Here is a 16,755-nt window from a genome sequence, read left to right as displayed (position 1 = left end):
ATCAAATCCCCTTGAGGTATACATCGGGCTTCCCCATCTTCCCGCATTACCCACCAAGTATATCCAGGTCCCTGAGCACAAGCAATCCCACGAGTGGGTTTGCCTTTACCTGAAGCACGAATAACCCAGACTGTCTTCCCCAGCAAATTCTTCATATGCACCATGGGAACTTTGTCCCCCTCTACAATATGTAAAAGTTCTGACTGGGCTGGGCCAGCCCTGTTGGCAGATCCTCTGGTGTTGACCAACCAGGTGGCCTTTGGTAAGTGTGTATCCCAGTGCTTGAAAGTTCCCCCACCCATTGCTCTCAGTGTAGTTTTTAACAGCCCATTGTACCGTTCGATTTTCCCAGAGGCTGGTGCATGGTAGGGGATGTGATATACCCACTCAATGCCATGCTCTTTGGCCCAAATATCTATAAGGTTATTCCGGAAATGAGTCCCATTGTCTGACTCAATTCTCTCTGGGGTGCCGTGTCGCCACAAAATCTGTTTCTCAAGGCCCAGGATGGTGTTCCGGGCAGTGGCATGGGGCACGGCGTATGTTTCCAGCCACCTGGTGGTTGCTTCCACCATGGTAAGCACATGGCGCTTGCCTTGGCGGGTTGGTGGCAGTGTGATATAGTCAATCTGCCAGGCCTCCACATGTTTATACTTCAACCATTGTCTTCCATACCAAAGAGGCTTTAACCGCTTGGCTTGTTTAATTGCAGCACATGTTTCACACTCATGAATAACCTGGGCAATAGTGTCCATTGTGAAGTCCACCCCTCGGTCACGGGCCCATCTATATGTTGCATCTCTGCCCTGATGGCCTGAAGTGTCATGGGCCCACCAGGCCAAAAATAATTCACCTTTATGTTGCCAATCTAAGTCCGTCTGAGCCACTTCAATCTTAGCTGCTTTATCCACTTGTTGGTTGCTCTGGTGTTCCTCAATGGCCCGACTCTTGGGTACATGGGCATCTACATGACATACCTTCACCACCAGGTTCTGCACCCGGGCAGCAATATCTTTCCACAGTGCAGCAGCCCAGGTGGGTTTACCTCTGCGTTGCCAGTTGCTCTGCTTCCATTGCTTCAACCACCCCCACAGGGCATTTGCCACCATCCGTGAGTCAGTATAGAGATAAAGTACTGGCCACTTTTCTCGTTCAGCAATGTCCAGGGCCAGCTGGATGGCTTTCACCTCGGCAAACTGACTTGATTCACCCTCTCCTTCAGCAGTTTCTGCAACTTGTCGTCCAGGACTCCATACAGCTGCCTTCCATCTCCGATGCTTTCCCACAGTATGGCAGGACCCATCAGTAAACAAGGCATACTGCTTTTCACTTTCTGACAGTTTATTATATGGTGGGGCCTCTTCAGCATGCACCGCCTCCTCCTTTGGTGACATTCCGAAATCTTTGCCCTCTGGCCAGTCCATGATGACTTCTAGAATGCCCAGACAACTGAGATTTCCTATTCGAGTTTGTTGTGTAATTAGTGCAGCCCATTTACTCCATGTAGCATCAGTTGCATGATGTGTAGAGGAGACCCTGCCTTTGAACATCCAGCCCAGCACGGGCAGCCGGGGTGCCAGAAGGAGCTGTGCTTCAGTGCCAGTCACTTCCGAAGCAGCTTGAACCCCTTCATAGGCTGCCAGTATCTCTTTCTCAGCTGGGGTATGGCTGGCCTCAGATCCTTTGTATCCCCCACTCCAAAAGCCGAGGGGTCGACCTTGAGTCTCCCCTGGAGCTTTCTGCCAGAGGCTCCAGGTAGGACCATCCTCCTGGTGTACAGTACATCTGGCCCGGTCCGGACAGGTCCAAGGGCTGCTGCGTGAACTATCTCACATTTAATTTGCTTAAAGGCTTGTTGTTGCTCAGGGCCCCATTTAAAATCATTCTTCTTCCGGGTCACATGATAGAGAGGGCTTACAATCGAACTGTAATTTGGGATGTGCATTCTCCAGAACCCCACAGCACCCAAGAAAGCTTGCGTTTCTTTCTTATTAGTTGGTGGAGACATTGCTGTTATCTTGTTGATCACATCTGTGGGGATCTGGCGATACCCATCTTGCCATTTTATTCCCCAAAATTGAATCTCCTGTGCAGGTCCCTTGACCTTACTCCGTTTTATGGCAAAACCGGCTTTCAGCAGGATTTGGATTATTTTCCTCCCTTTCTCAAAGACTTCTTCTGCTGTATCGCCCCCCACAATAATGTCATCAATGTATTGCAGGTGTTCTGGAGCTTGCCCCTGTTCCAGTGCAGTCTGGATCAGTCCATAGCAAATGGTAGGGCTGTGTTTCCACCCCTGGGGCAGTCGGTTCCAAGTGGACACCCCTCCAAGTAAAAGCAAACTGTGGCCTGCACTCTGCTGCCAAAGGAATTTAGAAAAATGCATTGGCAGTATCAATCGTGGCATACCACTTGGCTGCCTTTGACTCTAGTTCATACTGAAGTTCTAGCATGTCCGGTACGGCAGCACTCAATGGTGGTGTGACTTCATTCAGGCCATGATAGTCTACTGTTAGTCTCCACTCTCCATTAGACTTTCGCACAGGCCATATGGGGCTATTAAAGGGCGAGCGGGTCCTGCTGATCACTCCCTGACTCTCCAGTCTACGGATCAGCTGATGGATGGGAATCAGGGAGTCTCGGTTGGTGCGATATTGCCGCCGGTGCACTGTTGTGGTCGCAATTGGCACTTGTTGTTCTTCGACTTTCAGCAACCCCACAACAGAAGGATCCTCTGAGAGACCAGGCAAGGTGGACAGCTGCTCAATTTCCTCAGTCTCCACAGCAGCAATACCAAAAGCCCACCGGTACCCTTTTGGGTCTTTGAAGTACCCTCTCTTGAGGTAGTCTATGCAGAGGATGCATGGAGCCTTTGGACCAGTCACAATAGGGTGCTTTTGCCATTCCCTCCCAGTCAGGCTGATTTCAGCCTCCAGCACAGTCAACCCTTGGGATCCTCCTGTCACTCCAGAAATATAGATGGGTTCCACCCCTTGACAGCTTGATGGCATCAGGGTACACTGTGCACCGGTATCTACTAGAGCCTTATACTTCTGTGGGATTGATGTGCCAGGCCATCTGATCCACACAGTCCAGTAAATCCAACTGTCCCCTACCTCCACCTGGCTGGAGGCAGGGCCCCTCTAAGGGTCATCACAGCGTTGGACACTTAACTCGTGTTGAAAGGGATTATTCTTCGTTATCACAGGAGCTGGAGTAAAATCAGCTCTTGCACTCCATCTGGGAAACTGCTCACCAGAGGCTGAAGCCGTAGCTCTCATGGGACAATCAGTCTTGGCCCTTGCTCCCCTCTTCAGTTCACTCACCCGTTCCTCCAAAGCTGAAGTAGGTTTTCCATCCCACTTTGTCATGTCTTCTCCGTGATCCCACAAGTAAAACCATAGGGTGGCCCGTGGCATATACCTCCTGTATCTCCTCTCTCGAACAATAGGACGCCTTTTGTTAATAGCCGAGATGTGTGTTGGTACACATGAGGAGCTGGATAAATCAGATAGATCGTCCCCCAATTGTTTGAGGTCCTGGGACAGTTTTTCCACAGCTGAGATGATGGAAGGGGTGAGATTGTCTTCGAACTCTCGGAGTTTATGAACCATTTCATCCACTGTTAGTGGTACTATGTCATTCCAGGTTACCGTTGCCAATGAATGGGCATATGATGACGGTGCATTCCGTGTAAGTTTTTGCCACATGGGTCGTGTACATTCAACTTCATCTGGATCTATGGGTGTATCCCCGTTATTCGGCTTGATGTGACAGATCATCTCTACGATGGCTGATTCCCTCAGAGACTGGATGCCTTTGTCTGTAGTAGTCCACTTGGCTGAATGACTCATAACATCGTCCTTGTACGGAAACCTTTCTTTCACAGCTGCCAAGAGCCTCCTCCAAAGGCTGAGGGACTTTTTCTTTTTGCAACTGCCTTGTCAATTCCCCCTTCTCTAGCAAGTGATCCCAGCTGCTTGGCTTCTGTACCTTCTAGTTCGTGACCATTGGCCCCATTGTCCCAGCATCGGGGCAATCGGGTGATGATGTGCTCCCCTGGTTGACGGGTAAAATCTTTTCGCATATTCCGTAGCTCGGTTGAGGTCCGAGGTCGAGAAGTCACCTCTTCTTCTTCGTCATGTGATGATGACTCCTGATCAGATGCTAGACCGGGTGGTGAATACACCATTTCTTCACCTTGCTTCACCCTTCTTGCCTCTTTTTTGCTTTTTCTCTTGCGTACAGGGGCAACCGATATTGGTAGGAATTGGTCCTCTGGTTTGGCTGCAGTAATTATCACTGTGGTTTGAGTAGCGACTGTGCTTGTTGCTGGGGGTGGTGTAGCTTCTCTGCTTGGAGCTGGGGTAACCACGCTGTCTGTTGCAGTCGAAGTTTGAGCAGCTGCTGTACTTGCCACTGGGGTAGCTGCGCTGTTCACTGCAGCCAAAGTTTGAGTAGCGACTGTACTTGTCGCTGGGGGTGGTGAGGCTGCTGTGCTTGGGGCTGGAGTAGCTGCGCTGACTGTTGCTTTGCCCTCAGATCCACCGACATTCTTTTCCTTTTGAAGGTGCTGGATAGTGTTGAACAAGGCCCTGTAAGCATAGGCCAAGCCCCAGCACGTTGCCATGATTTGTCCGTCTCTGGTATGGCCAGAATGACCACACACCTCATTTAAGTGTTTTACTAATTCTTCTGGATTTTGCAGTTGTTCGGTAGTGAAATTCCAAAGTACTGGAGGGGCCCACTGACCTAGATACTTGCCCATACTATCCCACACACCCTGCCACTCATGACTGTCCAGCCTCAGGGAAAATCTCTTGGTCCTCCTGTATCATCGTTTGACCCCAGACAAGACCCAAACCTGACTCTGCTTAACTCTTGAAATCAGTTGTGGGCAAAACACACTCTGTATGCGTGCTAGCATGGTGATTCCCATCATGATCAGCAAACAAGTCTCAACAGCATTAAAAGGCCATTCAAAAATTTCAAAACTCTCAAATGTAAATGGTCTGGGGGGGCGACTGGGAGGGTAAAAGGATGTCTCCTTCACAGGTTGACCACCTGAGAAGGAGAAAAAAGATGTGTAATTGCTAAGCACTTCTGTTATATACCTCCCAAAGTATAAAGGTGGTTACCACACTGGGAACATAAGCCAGATCAGTTTCATGATCAATGATTCTATTGTATTACAAGTCATTACCATAAAGTACAATGGGACAAAAACCTTAGCCCAAGCCCCACACTTGAAAAACACTAATACAGCAAATATCAGATGGAAGTAAGGTAGAATATACTGAAACTGTAAGATCAAGAGGAACAACCTTGAGAGCCAATAAATCAGCATTGTGACGAGTGGCTATTAATCCGGCCAGATCTGTCGTTATCTCAACCCCTCGAGCCCCACGTTGGGTGCCAAAAAGAACTGTCGTGGTTTAAACCCAGTCAGGCAACTTGTTCACTCACTCCCAGTGAGTGGTGCTGGGCTGACAACAATTGAGGCCCCCCCCACCAGGGCTCTCCCCTTCCCTGCTCCCGGAGGAACGGGGAGGAGGATCGAAAGAGTGCAACTCCCACGGGTTGAGACAAGAACAGCCCAGCAACCAATGTACACAAATCACCACTGCTGCTACCAACGACAACAATGATAAGAGAAAATAACAAGGGAAGAGAATACGATACCACCGGCCAAGAAACCAGGCCCACCCAGAAGCCCGTGTCCTTCCAGGTAACTCCCAGTTACCCCCCACCCTGGGCATGATGTGCTGTGGTATGGAATACCTCCTTGGCTAGCCTGGGTCAGGCACCCCGTCTCTGCTTCCTCCCGGCTTCCCCTCCTCCCTGGCATAGCATGAGCCTCACAAAGTCCTTGGTCAGGGTAAACATCACTTAGCAACAACCGAAAACATCGGTGTCACCAGCACTGTTCCCAGGCTGGAAGTCAAAACACAGCACTGCACCAGCTACCACGAAGGAGAAACATGACTGCTACTGCTGAACCCAGGACATAGTAGTACTCAAATAGCCTGCTAACTAACCTACATACATACAGCTCTGATACTTGAACTCTTAGTGACCTGTGCCCAGTGTAGAAGCCTTCTAGCCTGGCAGTGATTTCTCTGTTTTAATATTTAAGCCTGTCTTTCTAGGTAAATATTCTCCTTAACATCTGTGATTCTAGGTTGACCCTTCTTTTTTTCTATAGGGCAAGTTCAGCTTTCTTGTTGAATCAAGAAAACCAGGAGAAGTCCCGTACAGATTGCTTTGAAAAGCTTGTTTTAAGTACTTTTAGACCTTAGGGTTTTTAGCAAATAATAAATTACTTTTGTTTCTTTCTTACTAAAAGAGTCCTTCAGACTAGTGAAATAGCTCATTTCCATATGGATTAGCTCTTGAGCTGGATGGAGATAATCTTTCTTTTTATGCTGGGAGTTGGAGGCTTAGAGTGCTGTGGAGTCTGCAAACTTCTACAGCTGTTAAGTCCTTCATGTCAAAGCACTGAGCAAGTAACAAGCAACTACTTGGAGCTGTGTGTTCTTGTTAATTGACATGGTGCAAAAGGTCAGGTTTGTAGACAGCATGGTCTCTCGCAGCAGTCTGGGGTCTCTTGCTGCAGTCTGTAGTGTTTTTTCCCTTCTTTCTGAAACTCATTTGAAATTGTTAATTTGAAGTGTTGTTAGACTCTTGGTGAAAAGTCAGTGATTGAAGCTCATGTCCTTTAGGAATGATCTATTAGAAGCCACCACCATCAAGTGCATCTTTTAAACACATTTTTACAAGTAAGTCAGCTGCTAATTCTTCAGTTGTACATTCGTTCCCTTTGGAACTCAAGTTCCAGTAAATGTCAATCTCTGAGTTTAATAAAAGGGATCAATGAAAAATAAAAATTTTAGCAAGACAACACCTGTTAAATGGAAGATACAGTGATGTAGAGCAGCTGTGCTCAAGAAACTGCACAGGCAGGACTTCAGCTAGGCATCAGCAACAAACTACAAACCAATGTTTGTCGCATTGTCTATTCCAGTGGAAATCACGGATTGATGCTGCCAGCATTGGCACAGTGCACCATGCACTGGGGAAACCTTAAAATTTAGTTAAAATATGTCAGCAGACATCCATAGACAGGCACCATGAGGTGCTGTGCTTCATGCAGAATGATGACAAATACGTGGGTCCCTGAAGACAGAATTGTTAATGCTCTGTGGGAGCATATTTTTCCATCAGGCAAAGACCCTTGACAACAATCGCAAGTTTTCAGACAATTTAATTTTAATCCCCTTCTTAAGAATGTAGATTTTCTAGACAGACACTGGAGAAAGGACCTTCCAAAGAACATGTTAGGACCTTGTCTTTCTCCACTGCCTCTGTGTGAAGCTTAAAATTAAATGTCTGCCACAAAGTGCTTGTAAGACATAACTAGTTCACATAGTGACCAGCTTAAAAGATAGGCAGTCATTCGGAAATAAAGGAAGAGGAAGGCATTAAAATGAAGTGTAGGTGTTACGATTAGGGTCAACATAGTTAGGTAGATTATCACAATATGAAAGGCCAGAAAGAGGAACAAAGTTATTGACAGGTAGATTATTGACAGATTCTTGCATTTACACATTATGAATTGTTTGGGTGATCTGCAAATTTATTGCATCATAGGTAGATTAACCTTTGATTCACAAACGGTAATTTAATTGATGATGGGTTTCAACACACTTGTGATTTCATTAATATAACTAGTGGTTATCCTATAAAAGTATGTGCTTCTTTTCCTGTTAAAAATACATCAACAGAACAATGTTTTCCTTTATGTTTTCAGATTCGTGCTTTTTGCCAGCCAATGATCTTACCCACAGTTTTTCTTCATACCTGAAGGAAAGTGAGTTAAAATGTTGGGTCTGGGTGAGATGAAAGTTGTATGGAAAGTATTGTTAATGCAATATTATTGAATTTTTCATCTGTACCTCCAAATATTTTTAATTATTAAGTATTAATGACTTTAAGGGTTTGCTTTTTTCTTTTCTTCATGACAGGTCTTGTTTTTCTGGCTCTTTTTTACTGTCACTTTTTTTGTATCAAAATTTTGTAGAGTTTCCTCTGATTGCTAGGGATTACTTGGCAGTAATTTATTATGGCTTCATAAATAGGTGTATGTATTGTCTTACAGTAAAAATCCTGCAGCTGTCTGCTGACATGAACCAAGAGAATTTGTATTCTTCTGTTTATTTATATAGAACTTCTGGTCTGGTAAATGTTTCCTTTCAATTGATTTTCTTGGATACAAGTTGCCATATGTGGCAAATAAAGACAGTGTCACCTTATGATTTTTAATGCTTATCTAATTTGTTCTGTTATGTGATATTTCTGGATTTTATTTATTTTGGGCATTTTATTTTCCAGTTTCTCAGCCATGACTAAATGTACAAGTGTTGCCAGAGATCCAGACCTCATAGGAGTCAGCGTGTGTGTTCTTGCTGCTGGCTACCATTCATCATGTACTCCTGTAATTTAAAATTGTGGCATGTCATACTTTCTGTGTATGTGTACATGGGCTTTTTCATTGCAGTCTGTCCTAAGTGGGCAAAACTCCGTAAAAGCCACACGGAGAAGAAGTCAGTGGTGATGCTGGTTATCTGCAGTTCTGCCCTTCGTTCCTTGGAACTCATCAAGTATGTCGATAGCAAATGTTATGTTGAGTTTGGCAGTCAGAAGTTTTGTCTTGGAACCACAGACATAAAGGCAAAACTGGGCCACTGTCCTCTGCTAGCCAACAAATTCACTAACTTGAACTGATGCAATATGCCTTGCTTCTTTAAACTGTGGGAGCCTGGTGTTTGTTTTTAGGTTGAAGTAGCAGTACTTCAGTTGCATAGAAGCGCTATTTTTATTTAAAAAAAAAAGCTATAAACGGTTTGGGGGAAACATGCAACATGTTACATCTGGGGACAGAGTAAAGCCGTAAAACATCATGACCCACTACTAGAAATCATGACTGCACCAAAGGCCATGAGCACATGTAATCCCAGGGCATCAAGTGCCAATGCATGCATCTGGCCTGAATGCTTCCAGGTTCTCAGCCTGGCAAAACTTCTGTGCAGAGATGATTTTCAGTGTGCCCTGTCCTCTTCTTTCCCCTTGTGTATAAACAGGAGAAAATTAAAATTTTGTGCACTGCAAGAAGCATGCAGACAAAGCTGTCTCAAATGGCATTCATTAAGTACTGACTATGTCCTGTTCTGCTTGATTAATACAGAACATAGAGTTTGCTACTGTGTGCCAAAATCGAGTGACAGAAAAATAAGTGAGGTTCTCTGACAAATGAGGTTTGGTTAACTGGAATTGGAACGATCTCTGCGGTAAAGACTGTAGCAGCCTAGGTTTCCGCAGCAGCCATGCTGCAGGAAGACTCTAAAACATCGATTGGTCCATGGGCAGATCTTTCATTTTGTGCACACACATGCATGTTCGTTCATGCCTATATCTCAATAGCTGAGATATTTTTGAATTAGAATTTGTGGATTAGTCAGTTTTGAACTAAGTTAGCTATGAAAGCACAGGCCATAATTATTAAATAGCTGAAAAGCTATCTTAACAATATTGCCCCCTACTGATACCTTCTATCGTGTTTGTCCAGCTGTTGATGACTATTGATCAAGTAGCAAACGGGAATGTAGGTAGTGTTTAAAGTACAAGCAGGGGTCAGTGGGGGACTGTGTCTCAAGCACACTGAGAAATGCCAGTTAGTTTTACTTTCCCTCTCTGTGGTCTTAATCCTAGCCCTGATGCTTGCATTTCCTTTTTCCATATTTTTATTGCTAGGTCAATGACAGCATTTAAAGGAGACTGTAGAGTTCTCAAGTTGTTTGCAAAGCACATAAAGGTAAGAGAGCTGCAAGGGAATTCTGATAGAACAACTAAATGACTAACTAGTGTTGTATCATTTTCTTTGTAAAGCGTTTAGCAATAGTGCCTTTCATATAGCGTTCTTTAGTAACACTGATTGCCATTTGAGAAATCTAGTCAAATGTCATCTCTCATATCTCTGGTGCAATCCTATACAGAATGTAGATGCGTATGCATTTGCAATGTTTTAAAGATGTTCCACATTCTTGTGAGGTACTCATTCAAATGGCTTTTGCCTGTTTAAATAGAAGGTTCTCACACATAGGTTTGTAGAAGCAAACTGTACTAGCAGCCACATTTGCATTCTGCCGTTGGATGCCTGGATACCCAATATCCGTACCTGTTGGAGGGCACACATTGTGCGGATGTTGGAAGTAATGAGTGGACATTTGGCCTTTGATATAAATGCTGTCAAACACACAAATGTCACTTGCTTTAATTCACCCTTTTCCAGTGTCTTCATCTTACAGTTTAGAGCTAATTCAACTTTACCAGTTTTCCAGATATTTCCAGATACTTTGTTTAGATGTTGAAGGAAGCATATTGGTCTAACCTCCAAAAATAGCTGGTGCAGTAGCAGATTTTTGAAGTTGAAAATTACTGATCTTCTAGAGAAGTGTGATGCTCAGCTGGCTGTTAGATTTCTTGAACTTTCTCCCAGATATATCAGTTTGACAGTTTGAAAGATGAATAGCGTTTGATATTTGATGGTGTTCTGGAAGGAGATACTGTGAGATTTTGAATTTATTTCCAGCTCTTTGCGAAGAAACTTTAAAACAGTCATGGCTTTACTGTGATTTGTCTTTTTCTTTCCAAATTAGATTAAAGAACAGTTGAATATGTTGGAGAAAGGCGTGTTCCACATTGGGGTTGGAACTCCTGGGAGAGTAAAAGCGCTAGTGGAGCAAGGTAGGAGAGCAAGGAGGGTTTTCTCCGAAGGTATCTTATACTTGGACTCATGAGAAGTGAGACTTAAATTGGTTTTGAAGTGCTGAGGTTGACATGAATTTGGGCATTAAACTGTACAGTTCTTCTCTTTCTCCACTTCTATGTCAGTCAAAATGAGGTCAAGATTTTAGTAGTTGATTTTATGATCAATTTAAGCTGTCATAAATCAGTATTAGCTGAGAAATTAATACTTCCCCCCCTCCCTAGTCAGTGCCCATTTATTCCTGCTTCCTGATTCTTGTGCTAGCTCAGGAGTCTGTTTGGCAGCTCAGTGAACTGATCCCAATTAGAACTGATCCCAATTAAAACAAAACCAGTGTGCACACAAAATCAGGTAACGAGCAGACAGAGGTGGGGGACTTCCTCTTTTGGCAGAAATACTGATTTATGCTGACTTCAAAGTGATTACAAAACCATGGTGTAAGATACAGTTCAGGAAACCAAACACTGCAAGTAATCTAAAGGAAATAATGGCAGAAGTCATTGTATCATATGTCACTCTGAGCTCAGTGTAAACTTTTGTGAGGGGTGAACGAAAGATTTTCTTCATGATTTGATTTTATTTCTGATTTGCCTGTAGTGAAATTCATTATGCTATGTAAATCTCTTTTTCCTAAATTTTGAGTATTTTTAATTATTCAGTAGACATTATGTACACTAAGAAAACAAACAACAAAGTGACAAGATGATAAGGCCACAGACTGGCTGTGGATTGGGAGTCTATTGCTCTTTCCAAAAGGGCACAGGAGTAACATAGTTTTGTTGCTTCCTCTGCCCTCTATCGACATTAAATCATTACTGCTCAGCACATCAGCACATTGCCATGAGGGTGGTAAGACCTTGGAACTGGTTATTGATGCCCATCCCTGGAAAGCGTTGAAGGCCAGGTTGGATGGGGCTTCAAGCAAACTGGTCTAGTGGAAGGTGTTCCCCCGTGGCAGGGGTGTTAGAGCTAAATGATCTTTAAGGTCTCTTCCAGCCCATATCGTTCTATGATTCTGTGTTGTGTGGAGGCAGCTTGTGGCAGGGACACAAGGCGTATCATCTCATCTCAAGATCTACTCCTTTTTTGATACCTTAGTGTAGAGTGCCAGTTCACTAGAGAATGGAGAATAGTCAAAACTGATACAAAAATTTGTGGCTATCACCAGAAGACCAGGGAAAAATAGAACAGCTGGAGGGCCAGTTTTCTTCTTTCTCCACCATTTATTTGGAGAATAAAGGAAGTGTTCAGCAGCACCACTGACCTGACTCACATTCACATAGCACCTAGTCCTCTAAATTGCTAAGCATTGTCAATTGCCATTAACAGGACTTTTCAGGCTAGGGTCCTTGTAACTTACCAGCTCCTCATCAGCTGTGGAAATTCAATTCCTGAGGTTTCATCAGGAAGAAGCTTGAGGAATTATTTTCTGACAGAATGTTAGTTCTTGACAAGCCTGGCAACGGTAGTTGTTCTGCTTCTGTGTTTATCTTCCAAAAAGGCATGGGATTATGCAGTTAAGGGAGTTTGCAGTATCAGTGCATTAGTTTTCCAACCAGCAATTGTAGTATTTAAGTGTTCAAAGATTAGTTTCCTTGGAAACAGACAGTATGTAAAAGCCATAAGTAATTTTGATAAGCACACATCATAGTATCTGTCGTTGTTTAAGCCCAGCCTTAAATCAGAACCACACAGTCTCTCTCTCACTCCCCCCCCCCTCCCCCCCTGCTCCCAGAGGGATGGGGAGGAGAATTGAAAGAATGTACCTCCCACAGGTTGAGATAAGAACAGTCCGGTAACTAAGGTATAACACAAATCACTACTGCTGCCACCAATAATGGTAAGGGAAAATAGCGAGGGGAGAGAATACAACCACTCATCACCCACCGACCAATACCCAGCCCAACCGAGCAGTGAGCTAGCCCTTCCAGGTAACGACATGCTGTGGTATGGAATACCTCTTCGGTTAGTTTGGGTCAGATGTCCTGTCTCTCCTTCCTCCTGGCTTCCCCTCCTCCCTGGCAGAGCATGAGACTCAGAAAGTCCTTGGTCAGACTAAACATTACTGAGCAGCTGTTCCCAGGCTGAAAGTCAAACCCACAGCACTGCACCAGCTACTAAGAAGGAGAAAAAATGACTGCTACTGCTGAACCCAGGACAGTATCTTAGTAGTAAAATTTATGTTGCTGTTTTAGATGGCCTGTGCTTGGACTCCACAAAATACATGATTCTGGATTGGAACTGGAGAGATCAGAAACTAAGGAGAATGATGGATATACCTGAGGTATTGTCTAAGCACCTGTATATATTATATACTGTGTATTCATTACTTTTTATTCTAATGCCCAGATCTGGATCAGTAAGGCTTGCTTTCTCTAAAACTGACCTCAGTGGTGGTCTAGAAACACCAAGAACTCAACATTTGACTGATAAATCTGTACTCTCGAAAGATTTTCTTCCTTCTTTGTTACAAGTCTCAGCTGTGACTTCCACAGTTGTGCTGTCAGTTTCTCCTGTTTATGCTAGATGGTTGTTCTACCTGTTCTCAGAAAGTTCAGTAAGAGGACTTTGTGCAAAAGTTTCTCAAAAAACTAAAGAAAACTTGGGAGAAGCTTTTATCTCCATCTGAGAGCAAGTGACTTCTTGTGAGTAGATCTACAGATAGCTATCCTTTGGTGATGGGGTGGGGGTTGGTAAGAGGTAGGGTACAAACTATGTACAGCCATCCATCACTGATAAACTCCTTTTAAGATAATTCCCCTTCTTCTCAATTCTGTAATCCAGCTTTCACATTTATTGCTGTGACAAGGCATGTTTAGCATATGCTGTGGGACATCAGCTGGTATCTACCCAGAGAGAATGAAGGAGGCAGAGTCCTCCATCACTTGTTGTTGTAAAGCTCTCAATATCCTGTAAAGCATTTCTGCTTTTTTGCATATTTGGAGCAGGCTGACATGCAGAATCTCCGATGAGAACGGAGATTTTTTTGAATATAGACATTAATCTGCTTCATGAGTGAAACGAATCATCAGTCATTAATCATTCTCTGTGCTTGTCTGTGCATTTGAATGTGCTGTATTGTACAGTGCCATATATGCAAAGATACATATTTCTAATAATCTCAGATAAAGCACCCCAAAATGTATTGCAGAAGTGAAGTAGCACAAACACCAGCTAGGAGGCTCCCTCTTGTGGTAAATACATAAAAGGCTTTTTGTATGGTGTTCGCATTTACGTGTAAGTTTTTAAAGAACAGAGAACATGAATTCACAGGCACAGCAGTACAAGAAGTTCTGGTTGCAGTGGAATGGATTTTTTAAATTGACTGAAGAAAATATACATACAGTAGACTGTAGGTGATCCACCTCAAAAACCTGAAGATACGGTGCTAAGATTTTCTTTTGGGCTGTTGCAGACCTTAGCTATCCCTTTCAGCTGCTGTGGGCAGCATCACAGCATTTTTGCATGAATATAGGACAAAAATTATAGGACTCCAGATGATTTTTTTTAAGGCAAAATCTTAAGGCTCTCTTAGCATAAAATGTTATGGCTTGGTTCATGTTAAAACCAGGTAAGAAAGAGTGTTACCCCTTCATAGGAAGGAATAGATATTTATGCTTAATTACAGAACAGTGAATATGTGATTACAGAAGAGTGTTCAAACTTGCACTTGACTCGGGTAACACAATATACAGAAAGGTTTTTGACATCTTGATCTATGTAAGTGGAGCGTCTTGCAGCTATTTGTCCTGCTGCAGACATCAGGCAGATTCCTGAAATTTATTTATAAGGAATTTCAGCAATAAAAGATACCCAAGTAATGTTTTGGAGACAAGGCATCTTAACAGAGTAGATAACCAATGAGATGTTTTGCCACCTTGCATACTTGAAATATGTAATAGTCTTAGTGAGCAGAGGATCTTACTGTTCTACTTGTATAAGAATTTTAAATACATCCTATGAATAGTCATAGGTTTTCTCAAAGAAGAGAAGAATTGCAGTGCCAAAAATGTAATTTAGAGAATTGGCAATTTGATGTATTCATTTCTTTCATCCATTTTTAATTGTGGAGGCAAAATTGTACCCTTAAAATTAGAAATAAGTCATAGTCATGCTATTTTCAGTGCAGACATCAATTGTTGATAATTCTTTGCATATCTAAGGTGTTGCATTGCTAAATTTCATTGTAATTACACAGAAAGCAAGAACAGCTGGAAGCATGTGTCCATTCTACTTGCTGGTTTTGTACTCACCTGATGTTCAGTGGAGAATTGTGTACACAGTTGTATATTCTGCTAAATATATCAATTTAAAAACACATAAATCTTCCCACATGGGAGTCCTGTATCCCATCAGACCCACATAATGAATGGTGCCCTGATCCACTGCTCCCTCAGTTCCTTCAACATGTCATTAGTTAATGCTGTTGGATTTTTCTTCTCCCTCTTTCTATTTCCCACTTCATTCATGCCAAACAATAGAGAGAAGGAAATAATAAAGAAAAAGCTCACAAAGAAACCAGGGAGAATGAATGAGTTTATCAGACTCTCTTAGCACACTGGAGTTACACTAATGTATAAAGGTTTAAATAGAAATTGATTGTATACTTTCTGATCTGACCAAAGGATACAGCTGTGAAATCTTTGTGTGGAGAAGTTGATGGCAATACAGAGGTGTCTCAACTCCTCGGATTAGTTGTTCGTAAATTCAAAGGGAGGGTTTTTTTAAAACCCAACACAATATTGTATTGTCTGCAAACAATACAAACACTGAGACTTGAGGAAGTTTGAAAATACAGAAAGTTTCAGGCCTCATGGAAGTAAAAAGGTTTGTCAGAAACAGACTTGGGATAGAAAGACAACTGTTTTCACCCTTATGTAGCACATCCAGTGTGGAATAGAAATTGTTCAGGCTTTGTCACATCACTTGTTCCTGTGCAAAGTGGAGGCTCAGAAGGATGTAATCCTTAGAGAAAACATGCAAATAGGTTCTTTGTAAGTGGGAAGAGGGAGCTATTTATGTACTAACCAAGATGGTAATCTTGTGTTCCTGCTGAAATATGTAGTCAATATTTACTCTTGAATACACTTGTCTTTTATCTTTAGGTAAACAGTAAGCTACGGCCATATCCATGTTATAAACCGAAGTACTTTGCATGTAGACCTGACCTTCATGCTGTTTTTCATTGATACGTGTCAGACACAGATGCAGTTGTGGCTGTTGTGGTGTAATACTGCCCTTGAACTACCTCGTACTGGTTGATACTCTGGAAAATACTTAGGGATTTTGCAGCAGACCTCTTGCTATGGCATGCTTTATCAGCAGCTTTTTTGTAGCCATGTTAGGTGGGACTTCACAAGCCATAGTTGTACTTTAGGGTTGCAGAGCAAATGCTAAGAGATTTTACAAAATGGAAACATTCAAGAACTCAGGACCTTGTATGGGAACCTCTTCTTTAATTTCTAGTCTTACAGTAATATGCCTGAGTAAATAAATACTGGTACTTTATACTAATACTAAATATACTATATTATACTATATTATACTATAAAAATACTAATACTAAAGCATTAGCAGTAACTTTTGATGCTTTCTTTGATTTTTGTTTTCTTCAGATAAAGAAAGAAACAATTGACCTACTGGAGATGAGTATTATAAAGCTGTGCAGAGAGGGGTCTCTGAAGCTGGGACTCTTCTAATGATTTTACCAACAAGGAAATAATTCACAGCTGCATTTTACTGTTATCTTGCCTGCAGTTGGAAAGTGATTAGCAGGTGGTGGAATCAGGAATTTTGACTTTTCAGAGGTCTAGCAATACAGAAAGAATGCCCATTGCAACTTTTTCTGAATTTTCTTTTAATAATAAAAAAGAAGTTTTGTTTGTAGTTTTAGTATTATTTTTATTGTAGGAACAATGTGATATTGAAAT

At 42.7% G+C, this 16,755-nt stretch overlaps 1 protein-coding gene across 5 annotated transcripts in view; it reads left to right on the top strand.

Annotated features, from left to right (window-relative positions):
- CMSS1 (cms1 ribosomal small subunit homolog) overlaps positions 1-16,711 on the top strand; it is a 254,951-nt gene extending 238,240 nt beyond the window's left edge. For all 5 annotated transcript variants that reach the window (XM_062619568.1, XM_062619565.1, XM_062619564.1 and 2 more), the window contains exons 5-10: positions 7,811-7,870; positions 8,558-8,660; positions 9,811-9,871; positions 10,716-10,803; positions 13,021-13,109; positions 16,441-16,711. In XM_062619568.1, the coding sequence (XP_062475552.1) occupies positions 7,811-7,870; positions 8,558-8,660; positions 9,811-9,871; positions 10,716-10,803; positions 13,021-13,109; positions 16,441-16,524 (485 nt within the window). In that variant the 3' untranslated portion in view covers positions 16,525-16,711. The remainder of the gene's footprint in view (positions 1-7,810; positions 7,871-8,557; positions 8,661-9,810; positions 9,872-10,715; positions 10,804-13,020; positions 13,110-16,440) is intronic.
- The last annotated feature ends 44 nt before the right edge of the window (positions 16,712-16,755 follow it).

Source organism: Pezoporus occidentalis, unplaced genomic scaffold, assembly GCF_034315485.1.
Source record: "Pezoporus occidentalis ecotype Australia unplaced genomic scaffold, CSIRO_AGI_Poc_V1 ctg211, whole genome shotgun sequence".
NCBI classification, from domain to species: Eukaryota; Metazoa; Chordata; class Aves; order Psittaciformes; family Psittacidae; genus Pezoporus; species Pezoporus occidentalis.
Note: the sequence above shows the minus strand (reverse complement) of the source record. Positions and strands in the feature narration are given on the sequence as shown.